The 16,192-nt window shown below is 37.0% G+C and overlaps 1 protein-coding gene across 4 annotated transcripts in view; it reads right to left on the bottom strand.

The window, feature by feature from the left end:
- LOC139117750 (centrosomal protein of 78 kDa-like) overlaps positions 1–16,192 on the bottom strand; it is a 68,517-nt gene that overhangs the window by 37,016 nt on the left and 15,309 nt on the right. For 3 of the 4 annotated variants that reach the window (XM_070681008.1, XM_070681006.1, XM_070681007.1), the window contains exons 2-4: positions 10,714–10,985; positions 4,992–5,173; positions 4,211–4,387 (exon numbers count right to left, since the gene is read on the bottom strand). In XM_070681008.1, the coding sequence (XP_070537109.1) occupies positions 4,211–4,387; positions 4,992–5,173; positions 10,714–10,963 (609 nt within the window). In that variant the 5' untranslated portion in view covers positions 10,964–10,985. The remainder of the gene's footprint in view (positions 1–4,210; positions 4,388–4,991; positions 5,174–10,713; positions 10,986–16,192) is intronic. The other variant, XM_070681009.1, reaches the window with a different exon arrangement.

The following is a 16,192-nucleotide window of genomic DNA, read 5'->3' as shown; positions in this document are numbered from 1 at the left end:
TCGTCGATTTATTAGGAAATTAAAACTGCCGAAATAATTTAGTGGTCGAATTAATTGGAACGACGAGGATGAAATTTACGCGAGACATGTTTGCCATGTTGAGACTGCTTCAAAGCATGGACTGAAATTTTGTGAGGTCGACAAATTAGGTAACAAAAAAAACCTCAAACGCACGTGGGTGTCACATCAAAATCAAAGTGGCCGCGATTACAGACGGAGCGATCTATGACACTGCCACCGGCCGCTCGACGGACGACGCGTAAGTTGACATCGTTTGCCAGCCCTTGGAAATATATTGTAACTCCCTGACAGGCAGATGAGATAGTCTAATGGCGTTTGATGCATTGAAAGTTTGTAAAAATAATAAAAAATGACATCACCGATCATACGAAACGTGGTGTTGAAGATAATAGTTTTTAAGAGAAGACTATGACGATCATATTTCTGTAAGTATTGTCAAACTTTAGAAAACCAACATCTGAAGATTTACTTCAACCAACACTTTTGGATTTGTTCTACTCTTATTATAAGATTAATCGAATTTCTGGAAAGTAGGTGTACATTTTCGATTTCTGTGTATCGTCTATACCGAAGTTACCGAAGTCATATCCGAAAGAGTATAATCAGTTCGCGACAGCGTAAACCTCTCTCTCTCCGGCATTTCGATGTTTTATATTGTCGACATTTATATATCAGTCTGAAGTTTCAGGTCACTGCTCAATGCAAGTAGTTGATGTCAATTTTCCGTATCGGGCATGGTCTCTATCGTCACTCTAATCGTTTGTTTTTTTCCTGTTATATTCGATATCGGACTCAAAACACAACGTGAACAACGCTGATAATATATCCCATCTTTCGTAACGAAAACCGGTAAAGTTCGTAACTGGTGACATGTCACGGCCGGGAGAAAGTTCATCACCACGATCGAATGTCCGTGACGCTTTTGCTTCCAAATAGACATATTGAAATGCACAGGGAACTTCGCGGTATGGCAATTATATGAATTTTACCGTGAAGAAAGTCTGTGAATTTAAACTGGCCGTACAACCAACAATAAACATGGCGGAGCAATGATACCGACTTCAGAGACTTCAATTTTTTTCATTGCGACCGCAGGTGAGAGCGAGTCGTCGAATTTTTTCCCACTGGCTATTTGGCTTTGAATTTTCAATTGCCATTATGTGCTAAGTTAAAGCTATTAAAACACAAGACGGGCGTTCTCTGTAAATCAATACGCCCTTTGAATATGAAAAAAATCTGACATCTGAACCTCAACACGCAGCTTGAAAGTTGTTCTCCGAATCAGGACAGGGACATCGGTGAGGCCGGATTTCACGTAGTAGCTAACCGACGGCTCGTTCCTTGTAAGAAAGCATGCGATGTACGTCTCATGCTCCCTTGGGGCGTGGACTTTCGCCGTATCGCCTCTACAGACTACACCGTCTATTACCTAACCATGCTAACAAACACACGATAGTTCAGTAACATATGTCTTCATTAATCTACCGATCATCGACCGTCGAACCACTTCAAAACCAATGGTCGCGGTCACGGATTTAAGGACGTTCACAAGAAGACTATCAATAAGTGGCGCGCAGAATTATTTTCACTGGTTTTGAGAACTTCTAAAATAACTTGTAATTGTATTGAATACCTATCACCATCGAAGTTTCTGTCTTTCACTGTAGAGTTCTTTTTTATCCAAAACACATATCCAGAAGAGTCCCACAGAGCAGTCAAATGAAAGGATAATTGCTTCAAACGAATGAAATTGCACGAAAGAATGAAAATCAACAGCACATCCTGAACGTGATTAAAAACAATAGCGCTTGTGAATAGGACTATTCTATTTGAGTAACGGGGACGGAAAGCACAGAACTGTAAAAGTACTGGAAAAACGTGCCGTTTTTCTCGCAATTTTAGTAACTGTAACGACCCTTTATTCTTTACTAATACCTTTCCATAATTGATTTTAGGTTAAGGGTTTATACACACAGTGTACACTGATGTACAGAACTTTAAAAAAGTACTCTGCTGGGAACGAGCAGGGGTTTACACTCTAATGGGCGCAGTAAAACAATGGTCACGTCCATAGGTTCAAGGACGTTCACGGGGAGACACGATGGCAAAGAGTGCAGTATCGTAAAATCGCTAAGACTTAAGTTTTAAGAACATACAATATCTGGTCATCGGTGTACCGCTACCTGTGAATCGAAACGACATGTGTAGGCCTATAGCTTCGGAATTTTATGGGAGAGACACCACGACTGAGACCGACAGTAGCACAACAAACTATTCCGAATTGTGCGTCCGTGTAGGTGATTCTGGTTTCTCAATCGAATCAAGTTGAAAGTCCGACATTGACAATATTGACATAAAATATGTCCGAAAAGTTATGTTTTATTCAATTAACTGATTCATCTCCTTTAATATCCCCTAAGCTACATGTAAACAGTCCGGAAAGACTGACATCGATGTCTCCCGGGCCCCCATGCATGCATACAGTATGGCCGTACGTGTTCAAATATTTCTTCACCGTTTTGCAAAATATCTCGTCAACCGGGAGCATGGGCAACGTCTTTGTACGTTGGTCAAAACTAATGACACTATAGGTCAGGATATAACATCGGTCAATGTAAGAATGAATATGGAAGACGAAAATGCTTTCATCGATTGACAAAAATGAGAAGGAACGAGTTAGTAAATATCGAACCATAAAGGGGAGATCAAGACTGCCATCCCCCCCCCCTGATTAATCAACTGGGAACAAAATATATATTTCGATCAACAGACTTACACAACCAGAGACAGCATTTTATTCAGCTTTAAAAATAAGTCACCGCCTTTCCTATAATAACACCGTGTTTCCGTTTCGATCTACTCTGCTCTGTCCCCAATCGGTATGGCCGTCCGGGTTTCGCCTGCCGTACTGACTGATACATGGTTATTTCTTCAGCTATTTTTTCATCGTTTGGCATAAGATACAGCATCTCTTTTGGTGCACAAGGCAAATCAACGTTTAGAAGGAAAGTCACAGGACGTTAGGATATTATATAGGTGAAATTAGAATGGAATATTGAAGATGAAAAGACTTTTATCGGTCGACAAAAATTGCCATAAACCGAGAATTGAGATTGTCTATGATTTATTAATTGGGAACAAAAATATTCGATTGAGTCATTAAAACAACCAGAAAGAGCATTTTCTTCAGCTTGAAAACATAAGTCGTCGTCTTACTCTTTCCTTGACAGTCCCCATTTGCGTTTGAAAATATTAGTCTGTTCCCGGTCGGTAAGAACGCACCGCGCGGCGGCGTCGGCCGTTCTTACCGACATGTAACATCGATGTTTCCTCAGCAATTTTTTCAGCGTTCGCAAAAGATTTCGCAAACTCGTCCTTTTAGTGCACGGGGCACATCTGTCTATGTGTTTTAGGAACAAGCAACATGTGGTTTAGAACATAATATCTGTCAAATTAGGAAGGGATATTGATTCACACACAGAAAGAGTCTGTAAATTTCAATCGACACGGGATGGTAAGAATTCGGAAAAGACGATGAGAAAGGGAGAAAGTAGGTAATTTTTTCTTACTTTCTTCGATATTAAGGTGAGAAAATAGTTACAAAACCAGAGACTAGAGGGTTGGTACTTCACACACGCTGAAACTTCACGCATATTTCGAAAGCGGCGACTGAGATCCAGCTCAAAATCACTGAGGTTTCCCACTCAGCGAAAATAATCATGTGACCCAATGAAAACTAATCTGAAAGCCGCTTACAAAGCCCTTTGTTGTTCTCATTTCTGCCTTTTTGTCTGACCCGTGGTTCATCGTATTCGTAACGGTGGTTTTCGATGTCTTTAAATATCGTTCATTCACCAACTGATGGAAGTTTTTGAAGGGTATGTAATTCGGTCGAATTAATAGAGATCGAGAAAATCCCAATTTTAGTCGGTGGTCGATTTGAAAGGGCCCAAATAAAATTATGTTTTGTGAAAAAAATAGGGTGGTCGAATTAATAGGGTGGTCGAATTGATCGGGTTTTTACGGTAGTATGTCTGCAGCAAGGGTATTTGCATGAAAATGTAATATGATAGCATCATCAATCTTTTTCTTGCACTGACAAAGGTATAGTATGAGCCATCGGTGTCCAAAGTACCGGTAGCCATATATTGATATATGACAATGCCAAAACAGTATTAACAATATGTACCTTAATGACTTTAGCAAGTGTTTCAGCTCCCTTCCAAGTCATGCTACATCCACTTAAATTCAAAGATTGAACATTAGCAGAATTCTTGATACCCTGGCAGATAATATCAACACCAACATCTCCTATCCTACAATATTCCAGAGACAGGTGGCGTAGTGAAATGTTCTTAACGAATCCCTGACAACAAAATAAAAGAGAAGAGAAATTCATGATGTCTTCCACACATGTATACTGGAGTATTTTTACAGATAAGGAATGTGTGCTACAGTGGAAGGAATGTTTACAGACAAACGCTGTTCAGTTTACTTCGGGTAAGCAAGTGTATGCGTATTACTCCTTCAGTTAAACTATGTGTATTCAGCTTTTGAAACTGTATGATGTAAGTTGATACATGTTGATCAATGAGAAATGTGGTTTAACAGAGTTTTAAGGTGAACATACTATACATAGCTATCTAAATACAGCATACTATGTGATGGAAAGTCATCTTGATATCAAAGGCAGTAATACCATTTAACAATATAGACATTTTGAAACTCTCAAACCTACCTTTCTACTTTCACACACAAAAAAAGACACCACACAAGAGAACACTCTTCAGTTATTATGATAATATTACTCATTTCTGATGACATCCTTTAATCCACATAAATTTTCCATCACATAAAAACATTCTAAAGCAATCTAAAGAATCACCCATACAGCACCACCAGAACGAAGGGATTTAAAATTCATATCGCTGAAAGTCACAACAAAGTCCAATAGAGTTGATAAGTGATACCTTTGCAAGAGCAGACAAGTCTTTTTCCCTGAGTGGTAGTCCCTGTAACTCCAACACAGTCAGAGATTGTGTCACTGTTAGACACTCTTTAAGTGCTTGAGCTAATCTGTGAGTGACATCTTTGTGTCGGATAGCTGGTGCTTTCTTCTTGGCTGCAAACTTCTTTGCTATTGAGATTCCTTCTATAACATAGATTTAAGCAAAGAGATGAAAGAGCATGTCAGTCATTTTACTTGATTTGAGATTCTGTATGCAAGTTCACCATTGTATGCAAGCCATTCACAAACATAATTGTCCCACACTATGGTTGTGTTGAAGATGGATGGTTGATATAAAGTCTGTGCAGGGATCAGCATGTGCAGTCATAAAGAGGACCACAGAGTTAAGGAACAAGTCATTGACAATGACACAGTCCCAACTTGTTAGTGGGTAGTTTAGTTACAAGTCCTCTGAGAGGAAAGAGTCCTCTTCATTAATTAGGTCTGTGATTAAAAATACTGCAATACAGATGGGGCTTAATGGCCAAAAATGAGTTCCATGGTGGTGAAAACATATAACCAATGTAAGCCGCTATACTAATTACAAAAGGTCTTAAGATGAATCAATTAATACTTAATCGACAGGATGCTGCCAAACATTTTTGTATCCTATCCTAACACTGACATATTATCACCGGTACCATACTTCATTAAGTTTGATGCAGTACTTTGGACATTCACTCTAAAAACAAAAATCCATTATGTAAATGCATACTAGCAATTAATTTATAGATATAAATGATACCACTAAGTGTCATTGATTTGTATTTACAACACTATGAGATCAAAATGTGTACCAATTTTCATCAAATTTAACGCAGTGTTTGTGGATATATCATTCTAAATAGGAAAGTTCATTACATATGCAATTACAAATTAATTAACTTGACACTGATAAATGTCTTTTTCACTGTTAAAGCAATGTGAGCTTAACATCTGTACCAAGTTTCATGAAATTTGATGGTTTTTCTTGACATATCAGACTAATTACGAAAATTCAATAATTGATATGACACTGCTACATGCTGTTAAACAAATTGATCTGCATATGTATGACATAGGTCAATGTCCTTGTGCCAACTTTGAATGGTACTGGTGGAAATATGTCTGAGTTTTAGCTCTGTACATGAAAAAATCATAACAAAATGGCAACCAGGCAACCATTATATTGCATTGGACTGTGAAACCAACAAACATGCATATTTATGACATGATAGGTCAACGTCCTTCTACCAGCTTTGAATAAAGTTGGTTGAGATGCGCCTGAGTTATTGCTTTGTACATGAAAAAATTGCAACAAAATGGCCACACGGCCGCCACATTGGATCGTGTCACAAAATAAATCAATGTGAATATGCATGACATAGGTCAGTGTCCTTGTACCTACTTTGAATAAAATCTGTCGAAACGTGCCTGATTTATTGCAATGAACATGAAAAAATTGTAACAAAATGGCCGTCATGCGGCCATATTGGATCATATCGTGAAACAAATTCATGTGCATATGTATGATATAGATCAATGTCCTTGTACCAACTTTGAATAAAATCGGTTGAGATGTGCCTGAGTTATGGCTCCGCACATGAAAAAATCATAACAAAATGGCTGCACAGTGGCCATATTGGATCGTATCAAAAAAGAAATCGATGCATATGTATGACATATGACATATGAAGTAATCCTTCACAGTCCCTCCACAAAACGGCTCTGTACATGAAAAAATCATAACAAAATGGCAACCAGGCAACCATTATATTGCATTGGACTGTGAAACCAACAAACATGCATATTTATGACATGATAGGTCAATGTCCTTCTACCAGCTTTGAATAAAGTTGGTTGAGATGCGCCTGAAAGAAATCGATGTGCATATGTATGACATATGAAGTAATCCTTCACAGTCCCTCCACCAAACGGCCGGGAAACGCTATTGTCAAAACGTGCAAACGAGGGGATGAGCTGGTAGGATGTGCGTTGCGCGGGCGTTCGCTGTTGATGATGTCACACCAGCTGTAGCGTCCCTTCAAAGAGTGGGTACGGTTGTGTCGTCTTGACGAAGAAACTAGCCTGAATCGGCCGTAAAGTGAACAGCTACTTTGAAACGTCAGTATTTTCTCGATAAGCAGTATTCCATGATGAGAAAAGTGGGTGATCTTTTTATTCCTAATTGATTTTCAGCGCTAAATCGGCGTTTGATCACGCTATCGTGTGTAGGTCATTTTCATTGAATTGCGTCTTTCATAATGTGTCAGGAGAACATGAATTTTTGTTCGCTCTACACTGCAAAATTATGACGGTCTGTTTCATTCCGATGTCTGTTCTTGTGATTAAAGTGTACATAAAATTAAACTGACAAACCCAGTTTTTGAATAAAGGTTTATAATGAGACGCAAACTGATAGTTTATTGTGTAATGCTTTGCTCCGCAATTTAGAAAATGGCGTCCACTGACGATCTGTGTTCGCATTGTGTGAAGAGTCGAAATATTCATGTTTTTCGTTTTGATGACTGGTCAAATAAGTTCGATTGGGACCTATTTATCTGATTGAAGCAATTTTCAACTTATTTTAATGATTCAAAGTATAAAGTAAGGATAGAAAAGCAGATGACCCAAATTCCGCTGAACGCCATTTTGTTTTGGGACCCTCGTGGAGTCGATGTTCGATTCTTTGAAATCTTTTTTGATCGCTGTGCCTTGCGTACTACATGGTATTTTAATGTAGATTTTCTTGATTTGGTACTTGTAACACCATTTAAAATAAACTGACGACGCAATTTTTGTGATCAAACGTATCCATTGGCGGGAATTTTACGTGAAAAATATTGTTTTGATTCAAACCCCATTGCGATTTTTCTGGCGTGTCATGAAGCCCTATCGAGCCATGTGCTTGATGTGTCACACAGGTCTCCCGGTAGCTGTAAAACAATGCCGCTACGAATAGGAAAATTTACATTTAAGAAAGGTCATTTTTGTTTCGATGTCCTATGTCCTCGAAAACCGCTGGCTCCATGCACTTATGCACTCGTTTTCACGGACGGGGCATGTGAACTTCGTTTTAAACTTAAAGTTATACAATCGGAACAATGTAGACCTCTTCACTCTGTTCCTCTGAAATGATGTTGAAATCGGTGTCTTGTCATCAAGAGAGATGAAATCATGGCTGTAATGATTACATTGGTATTGACTGCAAGTGTAGTCTAGTCAAACCAGCACGTGTAAATACGAAACACAGCCTATGTAACGCATGCGCATTGTCCTTTAGTTCATTGCATGTCAGGTAAAAATGGTGTCATCGTTTATGCTAATGTTAGACCAAGCCGCGATAATCTCTTTACGCGAATAAACAGTGTAACGGAAGCGCAACGCGCATCAGGACAATAGAAATACATTGCGTTTCCCTACCGTTTTGTGGAGGGACCGTGAATCCTTGTACCAATTTGAATTAAATCACTGCAGGCATCTCTGAGATATCTGCACACACGCATGCACTGACATGACCAAACCTATAAGTTCCCCCAGAGGGTGTCTGTTGGGACTAATAAGAGCAACACGTAATTCTATGGCATTCTCTTGCAATATAGATCATCGGGCACAAGTTTTACAGGTCACATAAGGCAACATAAATTGAAAATTTGCAGCCTAAGCACTTATTTTCGTCAAACATTTGGGCCATTGCAGTGATCGCGTTTGCATCTACAGATAGAATAAGAGACAACAAGTCATCTTTGATGACACAGTCCTCACTAGTTAATGGGTACTTTGATTAGAGAGGATAGAGTCCTGTTCATTAATTGGGTCGAAGATTAAGAATGAGCTCCATGGTGGTGAAAACATAAAACCAATGAGGACTAACACCCAAACTACAAAAGATCATTAAATAGTCAATTTGTAATTAATCGACAGGATGTTGCCAAACATTTTTGCATTCTATTATCACACTGACGTGTACCACATTTCATAAATGATACTGCCAAGTGTCAAGGAATTGTATTATAACACTGTGAGATCAACATCTGTACAAAGTTTCATGAAATTTGATGAACCATTTCTTGCCATATCAGTTAATTGCGAAAATTCATTAAATATGCAAATCAGTAGTTAATTGACATGATACTCCTACGTATCTTTGCATGCCATTACACTACTGGAAGATCAATATCTATACCGTGTTTCATCAAATTTGATACAGCAATTCTAGCCCTATCACACTAATTATGAAAGTTCATCAAATATGCAAATTAGCAATCATTTGACATGATACTGCTTAATGTCTGTCTTTACACGGTATCATAGCACTAAAAGATAAACATCTGTACCAAGTTTCTTCAAATTTGATGCAGTATTTCTGGACATAACCCACTAATTAGAAAGGTTCATTAAATATTCAAATTATCAATTAACTTGAATGACACTGAAAAATGTTTTCATTCAAATTTTAAAGCAATGTGAGCTTATCATCTGTACCAAGTTTCATGACATTTGATGAATAATTTCTGAATATATGTCTAGTTAAAAAAATTCATTAAATATGCAAATAAGCAATTAATTGACATGATACTACTACATATCAATGCACATCATTACATCCCCAAATGATCAGCGTTATCACACTAATTACAAAAATCCATCAAATATGCAAATGAGCAATTAATTGACAGGATACAGCTTAATGTTTTCATACAGTATTACAGTACAGAGTGATTAACATCTGTACCATGTTTCATCAAAATTTCATGCAGTGGTTCTGGGGAAACCCATTAATTAGGAAAGTTCATTAAATATGCAAATTAGCAATTAATTTGCATGACACTGCTAAGTTTCTTTGTAAACTTATGTGGGACTATGCGCTTAAGATCTGTACCAAGTTTCATCAAATTTGCTACAATATTTCTAGACATATCAGCCTAATTACAGAAGAATCAATAAATATGCAAATTAGCAATTAATTGATGTAATACTGACATATCTCATTGTGTGCTAACAGGGCTCTGTGTGATGAAATCTATACAATCTATATCTATACATACCTTTTAGACACTTTCAGATTTTTATTTTTTTATCAATTGAATACGTCCCAAACCCCAATAAAGTATACATCGCAGACACGGTTTTGAAGGATATTGTCAAGGCTTGTCAATGAAGAAATTCTAACCGGAAATCTTGCAGCGTGTTTGCATAAGGCGGGAAAACCGGTTTTTTGAAGCTTCAGCAAAACGCTTGTCACGTGACTCTTATGCAAATAATGACCTTGTACTGTGCTTGGTCGGATAGCTCTACATCAGAGCTTTCAGAAAATGTATACTTTATTGGGGTTTGGGACGTGTTCAGTTGAGAAAAAAATAAAAATCTGAAAGTGTCTAAAAGGTATTTAGCTACCTTAAATGGGAAGCTAATTCGTACTGCACTGGTACTGAAGCATTCTCAAGTATATGTAATATTGAATATGTATATAAATCTATTTACCAATCTGGAAGCACATGACAGGTCAGATACACGTATTAACAAAGAGTAAAGATATGATATTGACAATGGAAATAGTTTGTCAACTGGCAAGATCAAACTATGTAATGTTTATAAAATCAACCAACGTCTTGGAAATACTCTCTTTTCTAAAAATTAGTGCAAGATTGTTGATTACTCTGAAAAGTTAGCATAATGTACTTGTAGTAATGTCTTAACTGTACCTTCTCCAGTGACATACTGGTAGTAACTTCTTATTCCAATAAATCGCAAATGCCTATTTATCTTGATGGAATTCAAAATGGGAGTCCAATCATTGAGTCGTATCCGGTCTGCATTGATATCTAACACATCATCATGGATATGAGCTTTAACTGACTGTAAAGGACATGAATTCTGAAGCATACACAAATTATCGTAATGACTAGCAAAGTCATATGCCCCAAGGTGCCTTGCCTGTACACTTTCAATCATTTTGCAGAACTATTCAATGGATCTGAAACAAGAAAAATACAAAATTGCTTTGAGTACATGCACATGAATCATTGATTCAGTTGCACATGGTATCTGATAAAAATGTCATGTGCATAGAACAATGTGTAAAGAAATACTTCCTCCTCAACAGTTCCTTGTCAGTCAAAATTTAATAAAACTTTACCTCTGCACATTGTACATGATACATGTATACACAAAGTAAAAGCACACACACACATCAATTGCTTTCAAAGAATAAGGGGACGTGCCTGTATGTATGATGTATACATTATGCTGTTCACTTTGGTTTTGCATTAATCAATCAATTACCGTACATGTATGTATGTACATAAGCGTCGTTCACCTGTGTCATTGTCAATAGTGACTTGCATTTATAAAGTTTAAGGTTGGTGACAGTTCACATCCTTTAAGTTTAAGCCTTCCCAATTAAATATTATGTAACTTGTGAGGGTTGTACAAATTGTTTTAAAGGGGAAGTTCACCAAGGATGATTTTTACATATGTGGTAGCTCTGTGGTCATTTACCCAGGAAAAACTATTTTCACCATTTATAACTCACAATATTTTTTACAAAAACGATAAAAATAGTACAGGAAATTGCCCATGTAATTTGAATCATGGGAAAAAAGCTCCAAGCTTGGAGCTTGCATAACGTGCATATGGAAGGGACCATCTCTGGACGGGTATGGCCCCCACATCGTCCACTCTCAGTAACACGGTAGTAAACAGTGACACAAAATCTGACAGTGAACAGTTAATTATAAGTAAATCATTGTTTATGCAAGGATACTCAGTATAAACAAAAGTTATGTAAATACGCACAGCCCGCTTTAAGCATGAGTGAGTGGACAATACAATACCCATGGGAAAATGGTCCCTTCCATATCACATTATGCAAGCTCCAGGCTTGGCGCTTTTTTCCCATGATTCAAATTACATGGGCAACTTCCTGTACTATTTCTATCAGTTTTTGTAAAAAATCTTGCGAGTTATAAATGGCGAAAATAGCTTTTCCGGGGTTAGCGACCACAAAGCTAGCACATATGTAAAAATCATCCTTGGTGAACTTCCCCTTTAAGACTCTAATCCTTTTTAGCTAACGTGTTCACACACATGGGCTAATGTCAGGGCTCTGTCTGTCTGTCTGTCCATGTGTGTTAAGTGTGTGTCTGTCTGACAGTCTGTTTACACGATGACTCAAAAACACCTGAACAGATTCAAGTCAGATTTGGTACACAGGTACCATATGCTACTTGCAAGAATTGATTAGATTTTGGTTAGTGTGACTTGCATATTCATGAAGTTATGCAATATCATTTTTTTCCGTACAATAGTTTCCCTATGAAGACGGTAAGGCCAAAAAAAAATTGTGCTGTTCTGATTACATGGTTTTCAAAAATAGGGTAGGTAGGTAGAGAAATTTTTTTCATTTTTTTTTTATTTCTCATGTGCATTTTGTACGCGTTCAAACAAACTACCAGTGAACAATTTCCTCATGAAATGCACTCAAATTGAATACCAGTTTATTAAAAATAAAACATACATCAGTAGAATTGAAGTGTGTGGTTTATTAGACTGCCACGGAAATTGATATGGCTGAATTACAATTCTTTGACAGGAAAGTGAACTGTTTAACCACAGGTAAGTTTGACTTGTAAGAACTGACACAACATAATATTTACTGTCATCAATGAAGTGTTTCATCTTGGATACTATACCAGGGGGAATTGGTCCCCCTCTCCTGGAATTTTTAAAGGGGGATTTTAAAATATTGGGGGCGATTTAACTGAAACATTTAAGGACATCTTATGTAAGTTTTAATGTTGCAGTGATGTAGTCAATTGTGACATACATACTACAAGCCATAAATCACTTGCTTACACAATCCAAGCTGCTGGCTCCAAACACCATCTTCTATATGATTTTTTCAAAAGTCAACAAATTTGGGTATCACTGTTGTGAATGTACTAAGGGCTTCCAAGAGTGGCGGACGACTCATTAATATTCATAAGCTTTAATATCCCTAAAAATTGTAGCATATTCCCTCATGCTTAAATATTCTGTATGTTTGTTTGCACATATTCTGTAAGTTTGCTTTCATAGGGCTTAATGTACATTCAAACATCAAAATTAACAACAGCCAGCCATTCCCACTGTAACCTTCAAGGGATTTTTTCATTTTTTACTGAACTGTCTGCATTACACAAACCAAGAAAAAAATCTATTGTAGTTATAAAAGAATGTTTTGTAGCTTCTGAAAAAAATAATGTGCTTGTTTGTCACGTTTTTACTGTGCTTATATCAACATTGCCCTTTGCAAACCATTGAGCTGTATTTTTGTAGTGACCTAGCTGGTCTTGTAGTTTTGTGCGCAGACTCAGTAGAGCTAAAACGAACACCTTAGAGGGTCAGATCCCTTGTTTTCAATTGAATACGGAGTCGACTTTTTCTCGATGTCAGATTTGCTCCAGTTGCTTTTTTTTCAGTCATTTTAGAATGGGGAAAATAACAAAGAGAAAGGTTGGTTGTCACCGACAGTTAATTTTAGGGTTTATTTGCTCCGAAAAATGAGTCAGTGTCTGTTCACTGAATTCAAAATCCGGGCCCATTGACACCACAGCTTGCTTCAATGCTTGTGCAGTCTGCACTGAACACGTTTCTGTAACAGTAAAGTCCAATATTAAGTCTAATTTTTCGTGTCAATTTTGCTATCAGAATTATTTTCAGAGTGTTATGGACATTCGTATGATGTACAAAACCTTCAGTTTGTCTCCTTTTCTCAATCGTGCAGAGATGATGTGACACAGAAACCTTATCAGGCTAGGGGAATGAACTTTTGTGAATGTAACTCTCAACTGGTTAATTAGCCCTGCGTACGATGATGTGTGTTCCGCTACAGCTAATCGCCCCGCTCACCACATGTGGTGAGCGGGGCGATTAGCCGTAGCGGAACACACAGCATCGTATGCAGGGCTACTGGTTGATAGGCTTTCATATGCAAAATCAGCGTACGGAAATTTACGCGTGGTATTGTTTCAAAAGCATTGTGTTGAAGTAGATCAAAAAGTATCAAAATCGAACTAAAATTAGTTTCATGCGTTTCACGTTTTTTTTCATATCATTATTTTTACTTCCGGGTTTACTCTAAAAAGTCTAGGGTCGGGGGGATAAAATTGGGGTAGGTCGGGTAATTGGAACAGCACATATTTTTTTTTTTGGCCTAATGACAGTGTAGACATATATCAAGAAATACTGCACAAAAATTTCATGAAATTTTCACAGATGACAATCTCAGAACATTATGAGGATCCTGTGAGTAACATGTCAATTATCTGCTCATTCGCATATTTAATGACTTTTGTTATTAGTGATATAACTCTGAAATTCCGGCACCAAACTTGATGATACCTGCAACAAATATTGATCTGATATATCTAATTGTACTCGAAGCATTGGGCAGTGTCAAGTTAACAAATAGCTCATTTGCATATTTTATGAAGTTTTGTAATTAGTCATATGACTCCGAAATAGCTGCACCAAATGTGATGAAATCTACTGCAGATACTGATCCGACAGATATCTAATTGTGGTGTAAAGCATTTAGTTGTGAGGAGTTAATTAAGGGTTCATTTGCATATTTAATGAACTTTGTAGTTAGTGATATTACTCCAAAATTACAGCATTACATTTGATGAAACTTGCTACAGATGTTGATCTGATAAATATCTAATTATACTGAGAAGCATTGAGCAGTGTCAAGTTAATAAATAGCTTATTTGCACTATATGAAGTTTTATAATTAGTCATATAACTCCAAAATAACTGCATCAAATGTGATGAAATCTGCTGCATATACTGATCCGACAGATATCTAACTGTGTTGTAAAGCATTTAGTAGTGTGAAGTTAATTAAGGTTTCATTTGCATAATTAAAAAACTTTATAATTAGGTATGTAACTCTGAAATTACGGCATCAAATTTGGTTAAACCTGCCACAGATATTGATCTGATAAATATTTTGAAACATTGAACAGTGTCAAGTTAATTTAGGGCTCATTTGCATATTTAATGAACCTTGTAATTAGTGATATTACTCTAAAATTACAGCATTAGATTTAATCTAATTGTCCCATGAAGCATTGAGCAGTGTCAAGTTAATTAATAGTTCATTTGCATATTAAATAAAGTTTTGTAATGAGTGATTAAACTCTGAGAGTACTGTGCGAAAGTTGATAAAACCTGTTACATATAGTGATATAACAGAACACTGATTGTTCTGTGAAGCGTACTACTATTAATGAACCTGTTGTAAAACATGTGTTATGTCAAAGCTGAATAAATAAATAAATAAAAATAAAATAAATTTGGAAAAAAATACTGTGTGACACATAAAGTTCAGTCTCGAAAATGAGTAACTTCAATTTGTAGTCGGCAATTTCAAAATAATTAAATTATTCATTATTCCATTGACTTTTATTCATATTCATTTATTTATTTATTTATTCAATATTTATTCAATGTTTCTAGGATGCTCCATCAAGGGGGAGTGGTCCCCCTCTACAGGAATTTTGAGGGGGATTTAAAAGGGTAACTCTCGGTAGGGCCCTATTGAGAAAATTGACAAAAATGGGCAGAGCAAAACATAACTATATGGTTTCTTTGTGAACAAAAAGTAGCAATTTACAACAGCTGCTTGAACACCTCAAAAAATAGAACGTGCATGCCAAATATTATGTAAACAATGATTGCACAGTGACTTTATAAATACTCTATTCACGGTTTACTTTCCACACAATACATCTAATCATTTTTCCCATAGGTAAGTTTTGAACATAAACATTTTCGAAGTCTTACTGGAGCAGAGGTTCGGCGCCTCGGATTTGTACTATTAATTAAACCGTGGTGATGTTGCCAGGTGATTGACACTCCTTAGTTCTCATGGCGCACGTTTCTCATACAAAAACGAAGCGTTTGTCATAGTATTCAGCGCGTTTTTGCATGAATTCAACATAATGCACATCATGACAGTGACACTACTTATCCGCATCTTTGTAAATGGGTAAACGATGCTGAAATCCAACTAGTAGTTTTTCTGCCACGTTGGGATCAATTATCGGGGTTTTCCTCAGCTCATAGTGTACATCACTCTTGCAGGGAGTCTTGATAACAGTCGTGTTTGGATATGTGTTTGCCTTGATAATGATTCAA

Source organism: Ptychodera flava, chromosome 18, assembly GCF_041260155.1.
Source record: "Ptychodera flava strain L36383 chromosome 18, AS_Pfla_20210202, whole genome shotgun sequence".
Lineage (NCBI taxonomy): Eukaryota > Metazoa > Hemichordata > Enteropneusta > Ptychoderidae > Ptychodera > Ptychodera flava.
The sequence above is the reverse complement of the archived record's forward strand: the minus strand, read 5'-3'. Positions and strand labels throughout refer to the sequence as shown.